This window comes from Trichomonas vaginalis, chromosome V (genome assembly GCF_026262505.1).
Source record: "Trichomonas vaginalis G3 chromosome V, whole genome shotgun sequence".
Lineage (NCBI taxonomy): Eukaryota > Parabasalia > Trichomonadida > Trichomonadidae > Trichomonas > Trichomonas vaginalis.
Window position 1 is genome coordinate 7022300 of NC_067207.1, and position 23544 is coordinate 7045843.

The 23544-nt window shown below is 32.1% G+C and overlaps 12 protein-coding genes across 12 annotated transcripts; 7 read left to right on the plus strand and 5 right to left on the minus strand.

The window, feature by feature from the left end:
- Nucleotides 1-243: 243 nt before the first annotated feature.
- Nucleotides 244-906, plus strand: TVAGG3_0292150 (maintenance of Golgi location; the record flags this gene model as incomplete). The annotated part of the gene is made up of 1 exon (XM_001583855.1): nt 244-906. One exon carries the CDS (start codon nt 244-246, stop codon nt 904-906), a length of 663 nt encoding a protein of 220 aa, XP_001583905.1.
- Nucleotides 907-1674: 768 nt separating this feature from the next.
- On the minus strand, nt 1675-3233 carry TVAGG3_0292160 (intramolecular oxidoreductase activity, transposing S-S bonds; the record flags this gene model as incomplete). Its single annotated transcript, XM_001583854.1, has 1 exon — nt 1697-3226. The coding sequence occupies one exon, from the start codon at nt 3224-3226 to the stop codon at nt 1697-1699; it is 1530 nt and encodes a 509-aa protein (XP_001583904.1).
- A 540-nt stretch (nt 3234-3773) lies between these two features.
- Nucleotides 3774-6349, plus strand: TVAGG3_0292170 (spectrin binding; the record flags this gene model as incomplete). Its single annotated transcript, XM_001583853.1, has 1 exon — nt 3774-4955. One exon carries the CDS (start codon nt 3774-3776, stop codon nt 4953-4955), a length of 1182 nt encoding a protein of 393 aa, XP_001583903.1.
- Nucleotides 6350-6807: 458 nt separating this feature from the next.
- TVAGG3_0292180 (cell division cycle 20 (CDC20) fizzy-related family protein family) lies at nt 6808-9606 on the minus strand (the record flags this gene model as incomplete). Its single annotated transcript, XM_001583852.1, has 1 exon — nt 6819-9527. One exon carries the CDS (start codon nt 9525-9527, stop codon nt 6819-6821), a length of 2709 nt encoding a protein of 902 aa, XP_001583902.1.
- A 564-nt stretch (nt 9607-10170) lies between these two features.
- TVAGG3_0292190 (uncharacterized protein) lies at nt 10171-10851 on the plus strand (the record flags this gene model as incomplete). Its single annotated transcript, XM_001583851.1, has 1 exon — nt 10171-10851. One exon carries the CDS (start codon nt 10171-10173, stop codon nt 10849-10851), a length of 681 nt encoding a protein of 226 aa, XP_001583901.1.
- A 483-nt stretch (nt 10852-11334) lies between these two features.
- TVAGG3_0292200 (uncharacterized protein) lies at nt 11335-12520 on the plus strand (the record flags this gene model as incomplete). Its single annotated transcript, XM_001583850.2, has 1 exon — nt 11921-12520. One exon carries the CDS (start codon nt 11921-11923, stop codon nt 12518-12520), a length of 600 nt encoding a protein of 199 aa, XP_001583900.1.
- A 365-nt stretch (nt 12521-12885) lies between these two features.
- Nucleotides 12886-14233, minus strand: TVAGG3_0292210 (STKc CK1 domain-containing protein; the record flags this gene model as incomplete). Its single annotated transcript, XM_001583849.1, has 1 exon — nt 12953-14206. The coding sequence occupies one exon, from the start codon at nt 14204-14206 to the stop codon at nt 12953-12955; it is 1254 nt and encodes a 417-aa protein (XP_001583899.1).
- Nucleotides 14234-15084: 851 nt separating this feature from the next.
- On the plus strand, nt 15085-15688 carry TVAGG3_0292220 (glycine-rich protein family; the record flags this gene model as incomplete). The annotated part of the gene is made up of 1 exon (XM_001583848.2): nt 15102-15551. The coding sequence occupies one exon, from the start codon at nt 15102-15104 to the stop codon at nt 15549-15551; it is 450 nt and encodes a 149-aa protein (XP_001583898.1).
- Nucleotides 15689-16408: 720 nt separating this feature from the next.
- TVAGG3_0292230 (uncharacterized protein) lies at nt 16409-17385 on the minus strand (the record flags this gene model as incomplete). Its single annotated transcript, XM_001583847.1, has 1 exon — nt 16451-17374. The coding sequence occupies one exon, from the start codon at nt 17372-17374 to the stop codon at nt 16451-16453; it is 924 nt and encodes a 307-aa protein (XP_001583897.1).
- A 1403-nt stretch (nt 17386-18788) lies between these two features.
- Nucleotides 18789-19329, plus strand: TVAGG3_0292240 (uncharacterized protein; the record flags this gene model as incomplete). Its single annotated transcript, XM_001583846.1, has 1 exon — nt 18794-19168. The coding sequence occupies one exon, from the start codon at nt 18794-18796 to the stop codon at nt 19166-19168; it is 375 nt and encodes a 124-aa protein (XP_001583896.1).
- Nucleotides 19330-19501: 172 nt separating this feature from the next.
- TVAGG3_0292250 (sperm-tail PG-rich repeat family) lies at nt 19502-20707 on the minus strand (the record flags this gene model as incomplete). The annotated part of the gene is made up of 1 exon (XM_001583845.1): nt 19531-20667. One exon carries the CDS (start codon nt 20665-20667, stop codon nt 19531-19533), a length of 1137 nt encoding a protein of 378 aa, XP_001583895.1.
- A 297-nt stretch (nt 20708-21004) lies between these two features.
- TVAGG3_0292260 (spectrin binding) lies at nt 21005-23461 on the plus strand (the record flags this gene model as incomplete). Its single annotated transcript, XM_001583844.1, has 1 exon — nt 21052-23055. The coding sequence occupies one exon, from the start codon at nt 21052-21054 to the stop codon at nt 23053-23055; it is 2004 nt and encodes a 667-aa protein (XP_001583894.1).
- Between the last annotated feature and the right edge of the window lie 83 nt (nt 23462-23544).

Genomic DNA, 23544 nt, shown 5'->3' on the forward strand with positions numbered 1-23544 from the left:
ATTTTCACTTTGATTCCTCAGCAATGAATTCCTGAAGCAGAATTAATGCGATGTTAACTTAAAAACTTTTAATTTTTCCTAATCATTTTGAGCAATTTTTTCATTAGCAAACACATGAGTTTCTTAGATTTCCTGAGCATGAGCTGAAGGACTGAAACAATACATTTGAGCAAAGAGTTTGATAGCATATGAATAGATTCTCAAAATAAATTTTTAAACGTGCACTTTTTTTGAATAAAAATCATGTTAAAGTTTAATCTTCAGGAACAATCAGACGCTAATATTTGCATAAAAGATACACAAGCGAAAGATATAACAATAGGTAATTGCAAAAATTGCTCAATATACATCTTAAAGGAAATCGTAAACATTTCTTTTACAGATATAACTGATTGTATAGTATTTATTTCAAAATGCAATAAAATGAACGTAATTAATTCGACCCAATCAAAGTTTACTACATTTTCTTCACAACTTCAAATTGAGAATTCAAAAGATTCAACATTTTTCTTATTTACATTAAATCCAACAATAATTAAGAATAAATCTACTGGAATTGCCGTCGGTCCTTATAACGCAGCTCACAAATCCTTTACAATTCCGAATGGAAATAATTTATGGGATAAATACAATGTTGAACAGGGATCTCAAGCATATATTTTAGATCCATATGATTTTGAACCATTTGCAATTCCTTTTGGCGAAGAACCTAATGGAATTGTTTCAACAATTCCACCGACTTATTCTCAAGCTTTAGCACAACGTGAGAAAGTATCAGAAGAGAGAAGAAAACTAGCTATGGAGTTTTGTCAAAGAGCTCCTGCTTACGCATCACAATTTCGAGAGAGAATTGCAGAAGCATTTCGAAGTACTCAAAAGCAAAGATCTGTATACCTTACATACTAATTTACTTAACCAAAATTCTCAAAAAGACATATAGAAATCTTATTATTTAACAAAAAATTGAAAATTTGATTCTCAACGATTTCTATCAATATAATGAAGTGTCAACAAATGTGTTTTTGAAACGCTTGCAATATCAAAGTTTCCAGTCAAATCAAATCCATTCGAATTTTAGTGTGTGAGGTTATAATACAACGTGCCCAATAAGTAATAGGACTCCACTTAAACTGTATCTTCTCCAAGATGAGCTTGTGAAACTTTCATAATGTACATATATAATTATATAATTTCAGTACTACCCCTTCAAGTTTAAATAGAGAAGGTGAATTGGGAGCTTGAAACTGGACTACAAATTTAGAGTATTCTCTCAAAGTAAATAGAAATATATAATGGAGTATCAGATTTTTTTTTTGTAAGAAGGTAAATAATTCTGAGGAAAAAGTGCTGTGAAACCTTCCCCAGTGTCAAAATTTTAATCTCTTCAACTGGAACCGGCCAGTTTATATTAAGTCAGAGTTTTAAACTAGACTGCAATTGAGAACTTTTTCAAAATGATTCAATTGCTCATATTGAAGTCTGAAATCAACCTCATTCTTGAGTCGATACATTGAATTTGACACTCGAGTGTCAAAAAATGCTCATTTTAGATGGGGGTGATACCCAAAACAATCAGATTTGTCATTTTTGAGGGGAAACAACCGTTATAACTGGCAGATTTTTTAGCAACAAACGGGGAACATTAATTATGAATCATTTGTATAAAAAAAATCATTTCTAAACTTATTTTTATTTTTTACAAATCTTCGAATTCCTCTCTTTCTTTTTCACTAGTAAATTCACGATCAGGGCCGATCCTCTTCTTCATAAGATTCAACGGAACTTTGTATCTGTACTTAGTCTTTGACAAATCAAGGACGTATGCAATAATTTCTCTTGATGTCGAATTTCCATGTAGCAAATTTGGCTGAGCCTTTGGACCAGCCGGCCAAAAGATAAGCTCTGGATATCCTGGCTTGTTTTCAGGTAATTTAAGAGGAATTTCGTTCTTTGTGAGATCAATGTAATAAAAAATAACAGATTCAACTTTTTGACGTTGAAAATCATCAGCGACCTGTTTAACATTCTGAAGAGCCTTTTTGTTGTCTTCGTTGTCCTTTGCGATGCATAAAATGAGTTTGTCATATGAAATATTTGTAACTTCTTCGACAAAGTTACTTCCGACCAACTTTTTAACTGTAGAGTTCTGTTGTGATGGTGGTTCATCAATTGGTTCACTCTTGTACTGTTTGTTGATCGTATTATTATAGAATTTTCTGACAAAATTCAGGACTCTTCGAGGAGTAGCGTCGTATTTGTCCGAAAGAAGGTGCTTGTCCCTGATCTCGCCATTTGTAAGCTTAACAATGGCAAAACAGGGGTCGTGAGTGCCAAGAAAGCCTAAATTGAGAACAATATTTCCCATATCGTAAATATCGCAATAAAGGTAAGAGAAATTCTGATCGAATTCTTCGACAACATCATTCATGATCTTGTGAAGAAGATCCAATGATTTCTTCTTAGAACTATCGACAAATGCTAACAATGTAAATCTTGGATCGTGATTGAGGTCTCTGAAGGCAATAGAATTGCGGGCTTTGTAGCGTGGTGTGATGTTATTATAAATCCATGTCTCGAGATCGCCTTTGTTGAACTCTTTAACTGTAAGTTGGAAATTAATAACTTTTCGGTCTTGATTTCTGTATAATTGGATAATAGGAGTTGTTTCTACGTTAAGCATTTCAATTGCATCGGGATCTACAACAACAACAAATGGAATTCGGTCTTTCAGTTTGATTGCGACTTCTGTGTAAATACTGAGGAGTTCTGGATCGATGTCTTCGGCTGCAAGAACAATGACATGGTCTTGTCTGTCAATAAAATCACGTAGATCGCGTCCATTGTTAATCGAAATCACATCTTTTCCGGAAATTCTTTCTAAATACTGGACAATTGAGTATGCTTCACGTCCATATGGGTATTCATATGTGACTGTGCCATTTCTAAAGACGAAATATGAAGGATACGCATTGAATCCGTATTTATCGAAGGTTTTTCTTGAATCATCGCAGTCCATAATGACAAATTGAACTGTTCCATTCATTATCTTAGATGCTTCTATGAAATCTGGGAGTGACTCTTCACAAAATGAAATCTTTTTCTTGAGAAGATATAAAAATGCTATAGGAATCTCCTTGATAACTTTACTGAAGTTTGAATCAGTAAGAATTATTGGTTTATTTGTTGTTTCAAATGAAACACATAGAAAAGAAAGCAGGAAAAACATAAAATTTTTTTAAATTTATTTTTGGTCTAATCGTTTGACAATTTGGTGACTCCCCCTTCTAAAATACGAAATTTGGTATGGAATCTAAATGAAGTATTTTACTGGCATTGCAACATGTTGTTACATTCTAATCGTATTAGATACATTCTCATGATGATGTAGATCCATACCCTAATGCTTTTATCTGATTATAACTCTTTAAACCTTCAGTTATCCCTATAATAGTTAATATTGAGTTTTTCCTGCTTCAAAAAAGTGACAAGTAGAATTTCACATGCATCAAAATAGATGTTTATCAACAGATGTAATATTTGATAAATAGTGAAATTAACATTCAATTATTTCATCAATTTTATAAATACTTTTGCGATTTTGGTGAAAATTGAAAAAAATTGAAAACAGTATGGGGGTTTTTAACGTGGAAAGTATAGTATCTTCTTTGTGTTTTAAAGTACCCGGCCTTAAATCCTAGTGTAATCTTATACGCAAAATAGTTCTCCATAAACACTTCGGATTTAAAAACCACTTTTTTTCATTAAAAATATTTATGGAGAAATCTTATTATAACGAGCTTATGGAGTTGAATAAAGATTATATTAATACATTCGAAGCATTGTACAGACTAAATACAAGCGATAATGGAAAAATTGAAGAACTTTTCCAACGTATTAAAATTCATTTAATTGAAACAAAATTATTTACCCCAACCGAGATCATAAAATCGATTAAATATGCAGCACAATTCAATATTCGATACATTGGATCATATATGATCCTTTTAAAAATATTCCTCCAAGAATATCCAAAAACATATGATTCTCTCATAATTTTATTCCAACATATACTTATAGGGAAAATTCCAATAGAATCAGCATACGTAGAATTAGTATTCGATTATCATTACAATCACTATGCTTCCGATAAAAATGGAGATTGTAATGATGATATAAAAGCATTTGTTTCGTTCATAGAATCAGAATATGCAGAAAATGACTATAAACTTAATCTAGCTTCTTACAGATTCTATCAATATTGCTGTTATTATGGTGCTGTTAATTGTTTTAGGTTCTTAAGGACAAAACTCAAATGTAAAAATGATCTTTCGGGATTTCCGAGAGAATGTCTTAATTATTCTTTTATTGGAGGAAATCCAGACATCATAAGTGAATGCTTGAAATGGTATAAGCCAAATAATGTGTGCATGAGTTATGCAATTGCTACGCATAACATAGATTTTGTTACTTTCTTGATGAATGAATACAACTTAATAATTGAAATTGCAGATTGTATGATTTATAACAATCTTCAAGCATTTTTAGTTTATTTAGACAAGCTTAATGATATCAATAAATGCGTGGCTGAATCGGTACACTTCAATATTATGTCTCTTTGTGAATTCTTTATTTTGCATGGGGCAGATATAAATGGAAAAGGTGAAGAAGGATCAAGTGCACTTATTATTGCTGCGAAAAAGAATAAATTAAATTTTGTTAATTTGCTTATTTCCCATGGCGCAGATGTTAATTTTAAAAATGGTTATGGAACTACTGCACTTCATTATGCAATTCAAAATAATAATATAAATATGGTTGAAACACTTATTTCTCATGGGGCAGATGTTAATGCGAAAAATTCTTATGGACAGACTCCTTTTGAATACTCAAATGACGAAATAATTATGAATTTTCTTAAATCACATGGAGCCAAATCGAATCTTAAGATTAAATAACACATTAATCATTTGAAAACAAGGAATAATCGAGGTTTTAGAAATTTTTTGCATCATTATACTCAAACAAAAATTACCATTCAGTATTAATTAATCGATTTCAACCCTTTTGCACTAAGGATTTAAATTATTTCAAGATGTCCTTTGATTAATCCTACACCGATTTTTTTTTCCTCATTCTATCCTTTCCAAATAAATCGGGTGAATGATAAGAGTATCTGAACTATACATACAAAAATTAATATAGTACATGAGTCCTTTTATATATTTCTTAATCATTTAATGCCCTCGATCTTTATTTTTTCGAAGACATTAAGCCTGTCGCAGATGTTTTTGCAATTTTTGAATTATATGTTACCTTATTGGAAAATTTATATAGCTCAACGAAACAAATTTCGGTATGAAAGTGGGAAAAATTATTAAAATTGCATGCTTTGTTCGGATTGACAAATGTAACACTTCCACTTCCTGTTGTTGATACTGAATCAAAATATGAATCTGAAATAGTTATAGTGCGATCATTTTTTTGTTGTATAAACATATAATTTTCGTTTTTTAAAAATATGCAATGATCAACATTAGTTGTTACTTCAGAGCTAATTATCGAATGATTTCCGAATTTGTTTCCTATAATATTGCAATATGAAAGTGTTTGATTTAATCCGCCCAAACTACCGAAGAATAGAGATTCACCGTTAATTTGTATGTTTTCTATAAATGATGAGTAGTTACAGATGCCCGAGTTGCCAGAAAGATAGTTATAGTATGATGAATAACAGCCACATTTGTTGTTTGAAATATTGTTTTTTGCAAATTTGAGATCTCCAAAAGTAAGTATGAGTGTATATAATTTACCTGATTTATATTTTCCGCATTGATGAACCGAGACTTCGAATGCATAATTTTTTTTGGAAGCAGACTTTTCAGCCCCTTGGCCAAATGCCATAACATAATTTTCTGTTCTTGATTTAAAATAACATGTTCTTTGTTGAACAAACTGTCCTTGATCAGAGAGAAGACGAACTGATCCATAATCATATGTAGAACTACAACTATTAAATGTAGATTCTTCAAGTAATGCGCATATTTCGTTAGGATTGTAAATAGATACTGCACCTTTTTCTTTGCACTCTTCGAAAATGCAATTACAAATGTGGTAATTATTCTTACCAGTGTTATAATATGATATATATAGAACGGTACTATTCTATGTCTTGTTGAATCTATCAATGCCCTCGAAATATTCATCCCAGCTAAATTTTGATTTCAAATTTCAAATTTAGCTTTCGTTTTTGAGTATTTTTACTCATATACAAGTTTCATCAATTGATTGCTTTGATTTGCCCTTTTTTTATTCCTTGTTAAAAAAATCCAATCTGATTTTACAATTAAGGATTCTGACGACTTTTTTTTGATTTGATTTGATTTGATTTGTTTTTGTTTTAGAAGTAATCCCAATAAAGGGTGCACCTACACCTGTATGAAATGGCTCTCAATTCTTATCTTTAAGGTTATTTTTCAATTACGCTTCACATCAGTTGTCAGAAATATGAATTCAATTCAGATATGCGTAAATGCGCCCTTAAAAAATTTGAGAATTGTTAAAATGGAGTTACTTTATAAGTATCGATCTATTTAAACCTTCTGGCAAAGATTTAATGGAAGCAATGACTAAGCTAAGCGGCTAATATTGGAAAATGAATCACTTTTTTTTAATTATGTAAATTTAATTGACTTATACAATATGCTTTTGAGAGGAAGTCAAAACGTGATATATGCACTCTTATTGCCAGAGAGGTATAAAAAGATAAACAAAAACAAAAATCACTAATTAATAAAAAAAATAGAAATAGATTTATATAATTATTCGAGGTTCAGTTTCTTGAGGATCTCAGCAAACTGGACTTCGATGTTATTGATGCATTCTTCTAGAGGAGGCATGTTTGGAACGAGTTTTCTCTGGTTTTCAGACAGAGATTTGAGTCTTCCAGTTTCCTTCAGTTTCTGGAGTAAGAAGTACGCGTCAGTGACCAATCCGATTTGGTACATTGCAGCGAGAACTGCGTGGTACTCCTCAGCACCAGCGAAGAAAGGAAGACTCGGTTGAACGTATCCTTTGTTGTATCTGTTTGCTCCGTACTTGAAAACAGCTGATTTCTTCTCTTCTCCGTCCAAAACAGATCTGATGAACCTCAACGCGAGTTCTATCTGTTCCTCAGACAACAAATAGTCAACAGCCATTCTATCGAGCCTTGCAACTCTAAACAAAACTGCGGCATCGTAGTATTTCTGACTAGACATCAATGCAGTCGCACACATCTTCAAATGTGCGATTGTTTGGTCGTCAATGTCTTTCTTGACATTAATAAGTAAGGCGGAGAATGTTACTTTGTACAAATAACCTGGTTCATTCGGATCATCTCCTGAAATTATCGCTGCTGCCTCTTCAAACCTGTTTGAAAACAGATACGCCCTGAATTTAACATTAAGGCCTTCAGGGTTATTGATTCCGGCTCTTTCTAGCAGTTCACAAGTGAGATCTTCGTAGAATCCGGGTTTTCCAATGCCAGCAAGTGAAGAAAGACGCAAGGATTGCTTGCCATTGAACACTTGCCATACATCTCTTGCATCTTCCGTGATGTATTCGAGTCCTTCGCCTTTTCTTCTTCTTTCAATAAATAATTTAAGATTTTCTGCGGCTGTCGGCAAATGTATGAACTTCGACATGTAGTGGACAGGCTTCCAATCAGCAATATTAAGGAATCTGACCACTTTATCGTCCATTTTTACCAAAATAACTTCTTCATTTATGGTACAGAAGTTAAGAACAGGGTGCTGGCATATCCTTGGGTTGTCATCTTTGTCGTTGATCTCAAATAAAGTGCTCTGGTTGGCTAATCCGTAAAGATAATTTCCAACAAATTTTAATTTCCTCAAATTGAAGAAACCTGTGATTACTCTTCTGATAGACTTAGTCTCCTGGTTATAGAAAAGTAATAGGCCGTTGGAAAATCCTGTTACGAAGTTGCATCCGTTGATAGCAAATGTAATTGCGTCGGAATCGATGTTTCTCGGCTTCAATCCGTCTTTATCTTCTGTGATACCCGAGGGACTGTACGTGAAGAACCGTATGAACTGGTTCTTCATCAAAACCGCAAATCTGCCATTTGTCAGATTTGATTTCGATTCGTCGACAGCTATGTCAAAAGCGTCAGATGTCAGAAGTAATGGCCTCTCTTTGTCATTGATGAAAATACCGAGAGCGCGGGCATCTCTTTGGACAATGAATGCACCGGCGTGACTACCGAAGCATCGCAATGCGGAGGTACCAATACGGGATTGGTATGTGATGATTTTCTTATCTGTAAGATTTACAACGCCAACTTCTTTGCTCGTCTGCCAGTAAATGCGTCTGTGCTTTGCATCGAAGCTTACGTACTGAACAGAACCTTCGCCAACTGAATAGCGGTTTAATTCATCGACATCAAAACAATTTCCGAAAATTATGAAACCATCGCTAGTACCGTACGCGTATCCGACACCATCGCAGTCGAAACATGTGATATTCGCTGGATAAATCGGATTAACTGTTTTGATTTTGAAAGAATTTAAGTCTAAGAGAGCTAAACCGAGTTGTGGATAGTATAATGCGATAATATCATCTCGTAAGTTTGAGTTCGCTGCAGCAACTGCAATTCCGTTGAGTAATTTCGGTTGGAAATCGTATTTGAGTACAAAAGTGAAAAATTTCTTGTTTTCAAAGACAGAAATGGCTCCACTTTTGTGGAAAGTAATTAAATGAGAGTAATCGTTTTGGAATTGAACAATAAATGAAAAACCTGAAGATGTTGATTTCTGAGTGATAATTGGCATGATAGACTTGCTTTCCATGTGGAAGAACATGATTTCTCCCCTCAAAATTATGAAAATGTAGCCAGGAAGATGCAATGACCACTGTGCGTCCTGAATTTCATCAGGATTCGTAAGTTGGATCGTTTCGAAGTAAGGAACTGGACATTTTTCGGCTCTTATTGACTTGTAGATTGAGAAAATCGATTTCGGACCACTTAATAATAAAAATAGATGATAATGAGGGTCAACTGAGATGTTTGTAAAGTAATTTGAGAGCTCAACTTCCCAGAGTAACTCGAAATTCCTGTAAAGCTCAGATGATGTACTTGAAACGCATTTTAAGCCGATTAAACGCTGTGATTCATATAAAATCATTAATATATCGTCTTTCCAGCATAAAGAGAGTGCCTTATCGCCTGGAACTGATGATTTTGCTGATGCGAAGAAGCGACGTGAATCTAAATCCCAAAGAAACGTACGGCTGTTGTTATCACCGACAGCTAAAATCCTCCTAGTCGGGTGGAGTGAAATACATGTAACTGGATATGGAGCAACTTCAATTGAGCACATTCTTTGTAATTTATCGCCATCTACGTCAGATAAATGAACGACACAGCCACTGGCATATGCTATGAGATTTCCAATGCCCCAATCAATCGTCCTGCCGTTTTCTTTGACGTAGGCAGGCGGAAATTGGGGAATTATCGTGTCAGCAATCATTTTGACAAAAAATTTTGAAAGATTTTGTAAACTTTTTATTACGAAAACCTCATAAAATTGAATGCCATCAATGTTTTTTGTCGCGTTAAGGTTCCTGTCTATTGTCGTTTCGAACTAATGGTTTTCAGAATCTGGAAACATTCTTGAAAATTCTTATCTGACATGGAGGGAAAAATATTGAAATTTAACTATCATATAAGAGGTTTTCGAGCCTAAAATCATTATACAAGCGCAAGGTGTTCTTTTACTACTATATGCCTAGATAGCTTCAGATCATTTCATATATATGATGCTTTATGATGATGAAATTCATGGATCAAAATAAAAAAAAATCATTTCAATGAGAAGGTTTGTAGGAGATGCTGAAATCTGAGAAAGACACTTATAAAAAGGATAAGATACGTCTATTTACTAATGACACATAATGAACAAAGCTCAAAATTCAAAATTCATTTGTGCTCTATTAATTAAATCTCGCATTCTGGTCTAAATTGTATTAAAATCGATTTATTACATAGAGACAAGTATATTTGTGTTGTACTAAATACCAACGATTTATACGTTTACAACAGTGTAAATGTCTATAACAAGCGCTAGGAGACCTATTCTAAAAATTCCATTTACTCAATTGAAAAAGCCTATTATGGCAACACGTTCTTCGTACCAAGAAGCACGAAAAAACATGAATTACATCACATCCGAAGATGTTATTACAGTTAAGAATAAGAGGAATCTCTTATTACAGCAAAAATATGAAATAATAACACATATTGCTCGTTATGAGGACTCTAAATGTCATAAAAAATCAGATGCTCAAAATCAAAGAATTGTTGATTCTGTTTCTCAACAAATAGAAAGCTATAAGGCAATGATACAAGAAAAGAAAGACCAGATAAATGAACTTGTTAACTCTGAAACTGCTGCTTCAATTTCTGAAACACAAGAGGAATCTAAAATTTATCATCTTGAACTTGTAAGGCTTAAAATGATTAAGGGTGATATCGAAAGTGAAATTGAAAGTGCTCAAAAACATTTGGCCGAACTAGTTTCTGATTATTCACCTAGATCTCTTTGGATCCGCGAAAAAGATCTTGAAGAATTAAGAAATGTGGTAAGAAAAAGAGAAAAAGATGTTCATCATCTTGAATTTCCAGACGAAGGTAATGAAATTCTCCAAAAGAAAAAAGAGAAGCTTGAACAAGAAAAGAAACAACGAAAAGAGCTTATGAAGAAGATAAAAGAAGTTCGCAACTCAATTAAAGCTGAAAACAGAAAAATTAATCGAATTAATAAGAAATTAGCAAAATTCAAGCCAAAAGACTGAGTTTACATCATGTATTATACATTAATTTGTAGGTTTATCTGTTCTAAATTGTATGTTTGTATTTAACCATATAATTGACTGAGAAAAATTCAATGGTATCCAATAACAATATGAATTAATGACATCCTTTAACAAATAACATTACAAACACAAAGATGTCATACGGTTACAATATTTTGTCAGAAAAATGCAATTTCTAATATATTTACATATCTTTGCAATATTTTCAACAAAAAACTCACATATTCAGAATATTGTTAACAACACAAACTCAATATGTAATTGGCATTTATTATTTTAAAGAGCACAAAGAGAATGATGCAAATGAAAGAATATCTAACAAAAAATCTATTATTTGAAGGCCCCTCCTCTATTGAATACAGTTTTGTATATGTAAGTGTCTCTGTATTGTATAATTGCTTTCAAGAAAGCAAAGTGTTCAACAAAGTTTGCTTTTTCTATATAATTCCTATTTAAAAGTGTCTACAACATTGATATCCTATCTACATGCCTTTCTGATAGTTTTTGATGGCAAATTTCATTCCACTTTTTTTCAAATACGTAATGTCAAAATTTAAAATTTACAAAATCAATGAAGGAAAATGAACATATCTTCTATAAAAATTAACTCTCCTTAGCTTTACATGAGCTTGGAGATGCACATGATTGCTAATGACCATTATTATAAGCTGAATTACAACTTTTTAGCATCACTTTCTTTAGAATCCAAACACAAGGTCATAAAATTCAAAGACTCGATTGGTCCGAATATTTCGGCAGTGCAGATAAACTTAATAAAACAAATGACGGAACACAGCTTTATAATGAAACTGGCTCTGATAATTTTTACGTTTTTATTTGTATTTTCGAAGAATGCAAAAGAACTGGAGCAATTTACATTAAAAGAAGTAACGAAATACGCGCATTGCTTGAAGATTCTAAATTTAAAAATTGTAGTACTACAGGAAGAGGCGGTTCTTTTCGCTTCGAATGCTCTGAAAATGGGCAGTTTGTACAACAGCGAATATACCACTTTGAATCCATAACAAATCAATTCCAATCAGCATTTATGCAACATGTTAAAAAATCTCCTTCCAATATAAACTACATATTCGATATTTCAGTTTGTAATTGCGGGGATTTAAAATATGCAATTATTTTCCAAATTAATTTTGGTGATATCCGTTTTTCGAATAGCAACATTACAAACAACAAATGCAGTTTATTGTCATCATACTATAGTATCCTTGAAGGTAAATCAGGAACATGTAATTTCTCAACATTCATAGAAAACAGCCAAACCGGAAGTGAATCACTATGTTTTGATAGTTATTCTGATTCATTAGCTCAAACAGTTTCTTATTGCAATGTTATTGGAAATAAATGCGAAACAGACAATAACCAAGTTCTATTTAGTTGTGGATACGCAACTAATGTCGATCACTGCATATTTTTAAATAACACCGCTAAGTACATGTTTTATATCAGTTCAGGTTATACTTTGACTATTTCTTGTTCAAATGTAGAATCCAAATCAACAACAGGAGGAACTGTTACATTTTTCCATTTAAATACCGAAAATTGTCCCACAGGTATCAAAGACATTTCAAATAAATTATCATATCTTTCTAAAATTGCAAAAACTTCTGCCGCAGAATTGATTTCATAAAATTTTGGAATAAATGTTATTTATATTATGTTACCCTCTGCTTTTTATTTTCTGAGTTCTCAGCTTAAAATACCGATATGCTAATACAACATAGATGGAAATTAAACCAATCCTTCCCTCAATTTTGAGAGTCTCTGCCGCGGTTTTGAAGTCATTCGCCTTTATCAAGCAGACACATGTATCCATGGACTTTTTAAATTTAAAAATCACGGAATATGTTAAACAATCTTTGAACAATAATCAGAAATAATGTGGCCAAATCTAATGCTATTAACAACATTTTCTCTCCTGTTTTTGCTGATACATTATAATCATTGATGAGTAAACTAATAAATGTTACATTTTGAACATATTTTATTATGTAGAACAAAATAAAAATCGTAATTCTAAGATTTATTACCATGATCGATGAAACAATTATTATAAAAAAAATTATGCAGCAGGTGCAGGTTCCTCCTTCTTAACATTTGTCTCTACAGGATGGAATTCGAGTGAAACAGAACCCTGGCGGATCTTGTTGTGGTCAGGATTGAGCAAGAAAAGTGTCTGTTCTTCTACGAAAGATTTCTTCGGGACTTCCTCCTCTTCCGTTCCCTTCTTCTTGCTCTTTCCGACGAACAGAGCTGCCTGGTGGATAATGGCGAAGAAAGGAAGTGGCTGGTGGAAGCCTGTATCTTTCGGACTTGGTCGCATTGCGCCTTTCAAGCCGAGAACAGAAACAGGAATGACAACATCAGAAGCAGTGCCATTAGCACGGAGAGCTGCATCGAGACGATTGGCTCTAGCAACAATCCAGTCGTATTTATCATCGTAAGCGTAATTAAGCGTAGAAAGTAATTGATAGAAGAGGCCACGAAGATATGAGTACTGCGGTCTCTCATCGAATCTGAAATCTCTCACGCGCTGCATATATGTCTGGAATTGGTTCGGAAGACCTTCGCATAAAGTTTCAACGGGAGTGTTCATTTTGGCGTGGGATATGTTATCGTTCTGGTCTCCCTTTGAGCCGGCTTCGATTTCCTGCCATGGAAGACGGCCCTTGACAAGAGAAATTAAAACATATCCAACGGATTCAAGGTCATCACGACGAGATTGCTCGACACCAAGGTGGACGTTAATTGAGACGTACCTTGCTGTGCCTGCAAGACCTCTGTCTTCTGCGTAGTTGATGTGCTGATAGTTCTTAAATCCACGATAGTTTTTGGCTAAGCCAAGATCGATGATATATAAAAGATTTGAGTTTTTGCCAACACCAAATACGAAATTTTCTGGTTTGATATCACGATGGATAAGGCATCTTTCATGAAGATATTCTAAACGAGAAATCATTTGAATTGCAACCATCAAAGTTGTCTTTAATGAAAGTATTTTGCCACACTTGCGGAAATAATAACCAAGAGAACACCCAAGACGATCCATAATCATTGCGCGCCATTTTTCATCAACCCAGAAGTCATAAACACGGGATATAGCAATAGCACCATCAAGTAATGTGTAAAGTTTGTGTTCCATTTGAAGCTGTGGTGAAGTATTGAAGCGTTCAAGCTTAACTGCATAAATTTTACCTGTTTCAACGTGCTGAACTTCATAAATGGCACCGAATGAACCTGCGCCGATTCTCCGGATAACCTGGTACTTCTCGTGCATGATGTCTCCGATATCCGGGTAGTCTGCAAGGTTCGCCATCTTAAAATTTTTTTTATTGAGTACTCAATAAATAACGATTTCTTCTCAAAAGTGTCACATTTTGTAAACATACGCAGAGTTTATTTTCATACAATAGATTTCTTTTATTTGGTGGAATAGGAATTGCATTGGTTGAATATCGGAATCAAACGAATATTACACAATTTCTCGATCAATTTCTAATTCATATTCAGAACTATTGATCCATTTAATACACTCAACATACTGAGGCATGAAAATGGATCCGACTCTTTATTTGTAATACTTATTTTCAAAATTTAACCATTAATTTCTATTTTAAATTCATAATCATCTACCATACTACATTGTGGGCAACGCTGTGACTTAATTTGAACATTCTGCATTTCTGAATTTCATTTTCATAAATCCCGCCATATTCTGAATATTATACGTCGAGTTTTATTTTTCTTCTATATGTAGTCTGTGCAAATTTAATATCCAAAATCATTAAAAGCAGAATATTTTGTATAAATAGCTCGACACTAATGAGAATTATTAATTGCTCAGGAAAGCTTGTGAATAAAACGGTTCTTTCTTGAAAAACGGACGAAAATCCTCCATTCAAGTTCATAATGTCGTAGTTCAAGTTATTATTATGATTTTATCAAAGGTTTATCAATTTAATTCAAAAGTTATCTGAATTTTATCAAGTACGTTATTGTAATACTTTTAACAAATGATTCCAAATTCCTAAAAGCATTGTATTCGATCAAATCGATATGATAAGTTTGTAGACTTTTCAATTAATACATATTGAATTTTATTTTATGGTGAAAATAATACAAAAACATAAATACTGATAATAATCTGATAAATAACGATTTTGATTTTGACATTTTGACAATATTATTGAAATTTTTAAAATCAAAAGTGAATGTTATGCAATTTCCAATTCATCTTAATTCCTTTGTCAAATGCGATCACTTTAGATAATTCTATTCCAGAATTAGATGAATCCTGCTCTTTCAAAACAGGAAATTATGCTTTTTTTAAAGGAAACTATAGAGTTTGGTGTTTTGGTGCAAAAGGAGGTGATTCTTTCGCGAATGGAGGATCTGGAGCTAAAATATTCGGAAAATTAATATTAACTCAAGAAACAGAAATCTCAATAATCACTGGTGAAATTGGTGCCGATAGACATCATGGAGGAAGAGGTGGAAAACTAGATGGAGCCGATTCAAAGAATGGTAACAGTATAAAACGCGGTGGGGGTGGTGGGTCAAGCTCTATATCCATTTATGGTAACAAAATTCTTGTAGCAGCAGGTGGATCTGGAGCTTACGGACATTGGTTCTCCTGGTGGAAATTTTTCCCACAATTTTGAGTGCACAAAAAGAAATTGTAAAGATCCCATTGCTGTTCAAAAATTCTCTTTAAATTGTCCAGCAACATGGGATGATTTACCAATTTCGCGTAAAGTTAGAGGTACTGGACCTAGTGGCGGATATCGATGCGGTATGTTTGTAAATAGCAAAAATGATGGATATCCAAAAGTTTCATATGGAGGACTGAGTTTCGTTAATGAAACATATTTTCAGGACATAAATATTCTAGCAGGGAATAATAATATCGGAAATAAGGAAGGTGGAAAAGTTTCTATTATACCATATTGTAATGGTAAATGCGAGAAATGTAATTGTACAGGGTTTTGTGAGCAATGCAAAAATGGATATATTCTAGATAATAATGAATGCATTTTAGTTTGTTCTGATGGCTTTTATTATGATCCAGAAACAGATAAATGTAAATCATATTGTTCCGATGGCTCATATTGGGATGGGGAAACAAATGAGTGCATAAAATGTAACCCATTTTGTACTAATTGTAGTTCAAAAACAGAATGCTTGAGTTGCAAAGCAGGGTATCATCTGAAAGATTCAAATTGCATGCCACCAACTTCTTATAGATTTGACATTTATTCTTCTTTGAATTGGAATATTTCCCGAATACCTAGAAAAAGAGGATAATTATAGTTAATCTCAATATAAGAAAACTATTAAGAAAATATTGGTATCTGCTATGATTTGTTATTTGAATGCGTGTGCTTATGATGTTGTTTGAAAATAAAGTATATCTTAATTATATCTTGAATTTATTTTTTGGCTCATTTCAATGTATGATATGATTATTTCAACAGATGCTATAACAAATGAAAAAATCAAATAAATAAGGGAAATTAATGGGTGAAAAAACAAATTTTTAAAAATAACATAAGAAAACAAACTAATATGTATTCGTTAGATTTTTCAGATCTTGCTCGTAATGGTCGACAACCTTTTGTTGGGTTGTAATCTCTTTATCTTTTTGATTATTTAATTTTTCGGCTTCTCTGGTCCATCTGGCAGTGAAGCACTCAATAGCATGTTCTTGATCCGTAATTATTGCTTTGCGCTGCTTTTCAATAACAGCCAAAAACTTTTTCTTTTGTTCTTCAGTTTCCTTCTCCTTTCTCTTTTCATTTTCAATTTTTAGAGTTCTTGCTTGCTCGTATTCCTTTGTGAGTACTAATCTGCGTTCGATATCCATCATATTCAGTAAATCTGGCGACAATTTGCAGTATTGAGGAGGAAGATCAGTAGGAATGCTATTGTCGAAGTTTTCTAGTTGCTTTATATGCTCTTCTTCCATGTCTTTGGCTGCTTTTGATTGCTCTTCATTGAATTTTTGAATTCTCTCATCCCATTTTGCTCGAAGTGCTTCCAATTCTTTCTTTGACTGCTCAATAACTGCGTTCAGCTCTTTAATTTGCTGCTGTTTCATGGCGTTGACTTTAATTTGGAATTTAAGTGAAATTAAACGAGATATCATATCTGTAATTGTCTGTGAAAGTGCGTAATTATTTGTTAATCCGGCTTTTCTTTTTCTCTCTTTCATGACAATAATTAATCCTGGAATTGTTTCGGGTTCAATTGTTCTAAATGGCACTCCGTTAAGGAGATCATCAACTTTATTCTCAAAAGATATCTTTTCCATGCGTTCTAATGATGTGTAATCGACGCTTGGTACGAGTGGGACTGAATTTGGAGTTCTTGGCATAGAAGCGGTCATTAAACGAGAAGCTGGAGAGCTCCTGTTTAATGATCGAGTCATGGTCGATGCTCGTTTCGGAATTGTGATATGTGTTGTATGAAGGAAAGGAAATGACATCAGTATTATTAAAACTTTACAAAAAAATTAATTGAATACACCATATTCAAAAATTTATGAATATTATCGGCGTCAGATTTACATAATTCAATAATTTACGAATATCCGTTTTTTTACAGAAAGCTTAATTGCTTAGTGTAACTATCCGAAATATTAATTTTTCAAATTAATTTTTTGTCTGCGTCTAACAAAGTTTACATTTTGCTCTTTTAGAAGTAAATTCGAATTTTTATTGCACATTTCAATTATTGTCATAGCATAGAATTAAGGGTTTCGTTTTGCGAAAAAAACGTACAATACGCAATTTCGCTAAAAAACATTTAGCTAGCAATTTCGACCTTTGACTCCACTCAAGACGTCACTTTTTTAATTTTGCGGTATCATATTTTTGGAAAATCTTTATGAATATTATATAAAAGTCTCTTTAATATCTATATTTCATATTTTTATCGATTTTTAAAGTTTTTGCGAAAAGTATTCAATTATTTTTGCTATTTGGTCGGGTAAATGTCAGATTTGCGACATTTTCTGATATGATATTCAGATTCTATGTTGATAATAATGCTTATAGAACCCTCTTGCTATTGTGTCAAAATTGCGAAACCGATAGCAAAAATATCTCGCAATATCAAAATTGAGATATTGAGTGAATTATGCATTATAGAGATTAAAAATCTGATTTGTGAAAACATCTCATCAGTTTCTAGCTAATTCAAAAATCTTTACTATCTTATTCGATTAAAATGAAAAGGGAATGGTTTCATTATGCTTTAAATGACATCCTTATAATATAATCATAGTTTTCGCTCAATATGCAGCATTTTTTTTTCGAAATCTATGGTCAATATCCTAAATACTGATTGCTTTGCATTCATATCTCTTACATTTTCTATACCCACATCAGTATTCATTGCTATTCCTATCTTTTTCATTTTTGTTTGTTTCTCATAATTTCTCAAAAAACATGATAACTTGATATTTGTAAATATCATACTTTATAACGTAAATAAGAACTTGACCTATTAAGAAAAGCAGTAATGAAAAGAAAATCTGAAATTCATAAAAATTACAAGTTTCTGATGACAATTAGCTTAATTAAACCAGGTACAAGATTATATAATTGTATTTTCTATCCAATTATCCATATAATATCTTATCCAGAAAAAATAACTTGATCAATACCAAATGATTTTTTAACTAGTAAATAAAGTATTTTCTTTACACACACATTGTATATCATAGTTTTTTTTTTTTTTTGTTTCGCAAAACATCCAAAAACAAATATGCTATAAAAGTGACAATTTTAGCAAAACGAAACCCTTAATAGAATTAAAAAATATAAAAAATACAAAAAGGTTCATAGGAAAAATATTTCTATAGGGGATCATTCAGGATAATCCCCCTTTATATTTATTGAAAATGACTTGCCCTCAATGCGAACCAGATCCTGTTAAGTCTGAGATAAATCTTTCTGATAGCAGTGATGACAGTGATTATAAAAATGATCTTTGGGAAGATAAAATCATTATTATCAATCCAGGACAAGAATGGGAAAGTCCAGACGGTAAAGCAGTTTTCCTTACACAAGTTTCAATGACAATATCTCCGACAAATAGTGCTAATGATGTTGGAATTCTTACAGCAACTACGCAAGAAGGAAAATTTACAATAAGCAAACTTTTCCCTCACCAGCCAACTTCAAGTCTTAATTTAACATTTTCGAAACTTCAAGCTTTTCATCTATCAAATAGCGGAAATAGACCATTAAGTGTCGCTTTATTAGTCAAATGTTAAGAAAGTTTAAGCATTTAGACTTTGTGAAAGACTTCAATGCTCATTTTACATTGTATATATTTGATCTTTTACAGAATTACTGTTATATTATTTGTAAATTCCATTTTATAAATTTTGTTTTTTGATTTTTAAGATTTAAATATACAAAAAGGGAAATGTTTCCTTTATAATTGAAAATCCAATACATAAGAAAGTGATTTCATGTTATAATATTTTCCAAATTGAATTCATTTTAGTTTAATTCAATATATATTGATCACATGCGCATATTCTATGAGGACTCCTAGAATATAGAAATGTTATTCGAAAAATTATTGATTTAAATAAAAATAACAAACAAATTTTTTTAATTACAAATAAAATTATTTCCAATTTTCGAGATCCTTGTTATATCTCTTGTTCTTGGACTTTAGAATAAAGTCTCCGTGCAATGTTGAGAAAGCAAGATTAGAATCTTCATATCTATCTGGTTCTAGTTCCTTCTTATGCGGTACAGATTGTATTGTTGGTGTGATTCTTGTATATGTATGTTTCAAATCATAAGTTGCAGGTCCAGGAGTAATATTTTCAGGAATCCAACTATTTTCATAAATTTCTCTCTTTGATTGGATGGAAACTGGTCTTGTATCGTTCAGAGGAGGATCGACTAAGTTGTATTTACAAATTCCTGGAGATCTTTCTTTTTCTGGTTTCCTTCGCTTGATATTCTCTCCTAAAACTGATCTATATGGAATCCTAAACATAGATGGACGTTGTGGTTGTGGTACTGGTTCAACTTCATATTGTCCTGGCGAAGGAGTAATTTCAATTTGATTATCTTTTGGTTTAAACTCAGAAAGAGGATTCAAACTAAATCTAGGGCCATTTCCAAAAACTTCTGGTAGTGGGTATGTTCCTGGTGCTGGCGTAAATGACGTAGAATCAGTAAATCTTTCATTACGATTTTTGAAAATTGGTGTTTGATCATTTACATTCCTCTTCTTAGGAACTTTATTAGCTTCGTATTTGCCTGGATCTGGTGTAGTTTGTGTCTGCTCAAATATTTCGCGTTTTGTTTTTGAAGCAAAAATTGCTGATTGAGGTCTTGAGAATTTTGTCTGAGGAAATCTGTTTTTTGGTATGCGTGCTTGTTTAGGTGTCCATGATTCGTGCGCTAATTCACCTGATTTTGGTGCTTCAATAACGGGTTCATGTTTTTCAGCTATTTTATGTCCTACATTGATACCAGTTTCAAATACAAAGTGATCAGCTGGGCCAACCATGTAGTCTGTAAGTATTAAAGAAGAACGTTTTGAATTTCTTGAAATTGTACGTCTTTTTGTTCTGCTCTCATATTTGTATGGATCATACGTTCCAGGTCCAATCATATTTTCATCTTTTTCTTTTGGTAATAAGCGAATTAGATTTCCGTTTTTGTCAGAAATGAATCCAATACACTTTTGACCAACATGGCCAGTTGTAGGCCTCTTGTCATATTCATCTATCTGTCCTTCATTCATAATTTTCTTTAAAGTTTTAGCAAAGCGCACTCGATTCATTCAAAAAAACGATTTTTGACAAATAAAATCTTTTAGATAATTATGATTGTATTAAGATTGAATATGCTTACTTTGCATGATGTTATTGATTCTACTTGTTTAATGCATCATAAACATTCTGGAATTGTCAAAATGAATTTGATTTCAGTCTCTTTAAATTGGCTAAGATGATTCTGTTTCTTTTTAACTCTTAAATCTTTGGTTGTCATCAAGTGCAATGCAGTAATGAAGAACTGAAATGATACATTTCCCCCAATAATTTTGTTTTACACCCCCTAAAATTTAATGAAAAATCGGGAAAGAAATGAGTATTCAGGTCTAATTTGTGCAGAGTTTGATAAAATCATGGCGGATTATTCTAGTAAGCAGACTTCGTACATGTCTATCCCATCAGATGCACATAAAAGCAAAAAATTAAAAAATATAAAAAATCCGCAATGGACTCCAGGCAAAATATGGAGTAATGAAGAACTTTCAAATCTAATAAAAATCGATTACAACAATGAAAACTATAATTTTCAATCAAAATATGATCTTCAAACAATAAATTCAGAAAATGTTTTTGATGAAAACTGTGCAAGTCCATCAAAAAGTCCTAAATTTGGTATTTTATCACTTGACCCACTTGATATTGAAATAGAAAATGAAGATAACACTCAAAAATTCATTTTTGATGATGATATGCGCAAATTTATAAAACTTCAAGACTATATACTCGATTTAACTGACGATAATTTCAATGAATTTATATTTTATCTCACAGAAAATAATTATTTCAATTCAATTCAAGGAATAATTCAAATTATTCGTGAAATTCCAGTATTGATATCAACAAAACGTAATAAATTACCTATATCAATACGAATAATTGACTTTCTCATATCAAAAATTAATATCTTAAATATAAATATTTCAAATGATGGAGATGATGGAATTTTTAGTAAATCAATCGATTCAATCGTTCTTGGGACATATTTGAAACCAATTGGTTCAGATGATGATTTTTTGAAAATGATTCCTCAATTTTATCTTTTAAAGCATCTTTTGACTCAATGTATATTCAGTTCTGAACAGATTATATCTTGTTTTGAGGACATTTGTAAGTTTAATCCAACAAGAACAAATTATCAAAATTTATTTTTTTGTTATTTCGCAAACAACATTGAAGAAAACAGACCTGAGTTATATACATCAATATTAAAACGTATTGACAGTACAAGTTGGTATTCTTCAACGAAATTTAAAGAAAATATAATTGATTTTTATTTTTTGAAGGCAAACAACTGGGAAAACATGAATTACTTGACTAGTAATGGATATTTAGAGTCATCTATTGAAGAAGCAATTTATATAAATGATGAATCTTCGTTGAAAAAGTTGATTCAAAAAAATGACAAAAAAATTGAAAGTTTAAATAACATTTTTCTTCCTTTGTGTTCATATACGAACAAGATAGATATAAGTATAGATGAATATGCATGTCTTTGTGGATCTTTTGATTGTTTGGACTTTTTAGAAAATAATTTTTCGAAATCAGATGAAATTAAAAATTATTTCATGTGTTTTCCAACAGAAACAGCAATTAGCATGCAAGATGTTCCTTTATATAAGGAGAAAACTGATCAGAGTGATTTAGAAATATCAAAATTCGTTGAAAACTTGATAATTTTCAGGAAAAATGAAATTTTCAACAAAATTTTTGAGAGAAACGAAGTTAATTTGATTATTAATGAATTGCTTTGTAGTTGTTGTTATTGGAACTATTCGTATGGTGTAGAAAAAGCTGTTAAATTTGGTGCAAGCATTAATTACAAATCGAAATATTCGAAAAACAAAAGTCCAATTCATTTTTGTTGTTTGAATGGAAACAGAGAAATTTTGAGTTTTCTTTTATCATTGAAAACTGTTTTATTGAATGCTGTTGATGATGAAGGAAATACTGCATTGCATATTTGTGCTAGAAACAACTTTTCTTTTTTAGTTTCTTTGTTGCTGCAGAAAGGATCAAATCCTAATGTAAAAAACAAAAATGGACAAACTCCTCTTCATGAAGCATCAATTAATGGATGTATTGATTGTTGTAGGATGTTAGTAAACAACAGCATGATTGATATCAACATAAAAGATAACGATGGAATGACTGCTATCATGTGTGCAAATAGAAATGGCCAATCTGTTGTTAACTGTTATCTACTCGCACAACCAACTGCAGAATCAGACATCTCTCAGAGAAAGATGTTCATCCACAAAAAGATGGTGAAATCTCATGAAGATTTGTCGAGAAGTGACTTCTCAACTGATGATTTGAGTCAAGATTTCTCAATAGAATCAATTTTATTAAACAGTTAAATGTATTAGTATATGTTAAATAGCATTTTTATGGGAGGTATGCAATATGTATTAACATTATGCAAAAGGTGAGAAGTGAAAGTTTGTTCATTCTAATAATTATATTTGATAGCCGGGAGGTCCGCCGAAATCAAATAAATTATCATCACATGAATGCGGAACTTTGACCGACAAAGTGCACTGTTGTTGGTTGGCATATGTCTCCCAGAATGGCACAATCTTCCGCAATCAGAATACGATTGCGGAACTTTGACCGACAAGAGTTAATTATGCACTCGTCTCAGTCATTATGTTCAACTATGAGGGAAACCGCTTAACATATCAATCTTAAAACTTACATTTTTAATACTCATTTTGTATTTTAGTGTTTTAATTAACTTGTTTAATCTTGTACTTCACAGAAAAGTTTCAGTGCTACCCCCACATATAAACCTGTGACAAAAACACATACGTATGTATATGCTCAAATCGTATTCTAATCTCTTGATA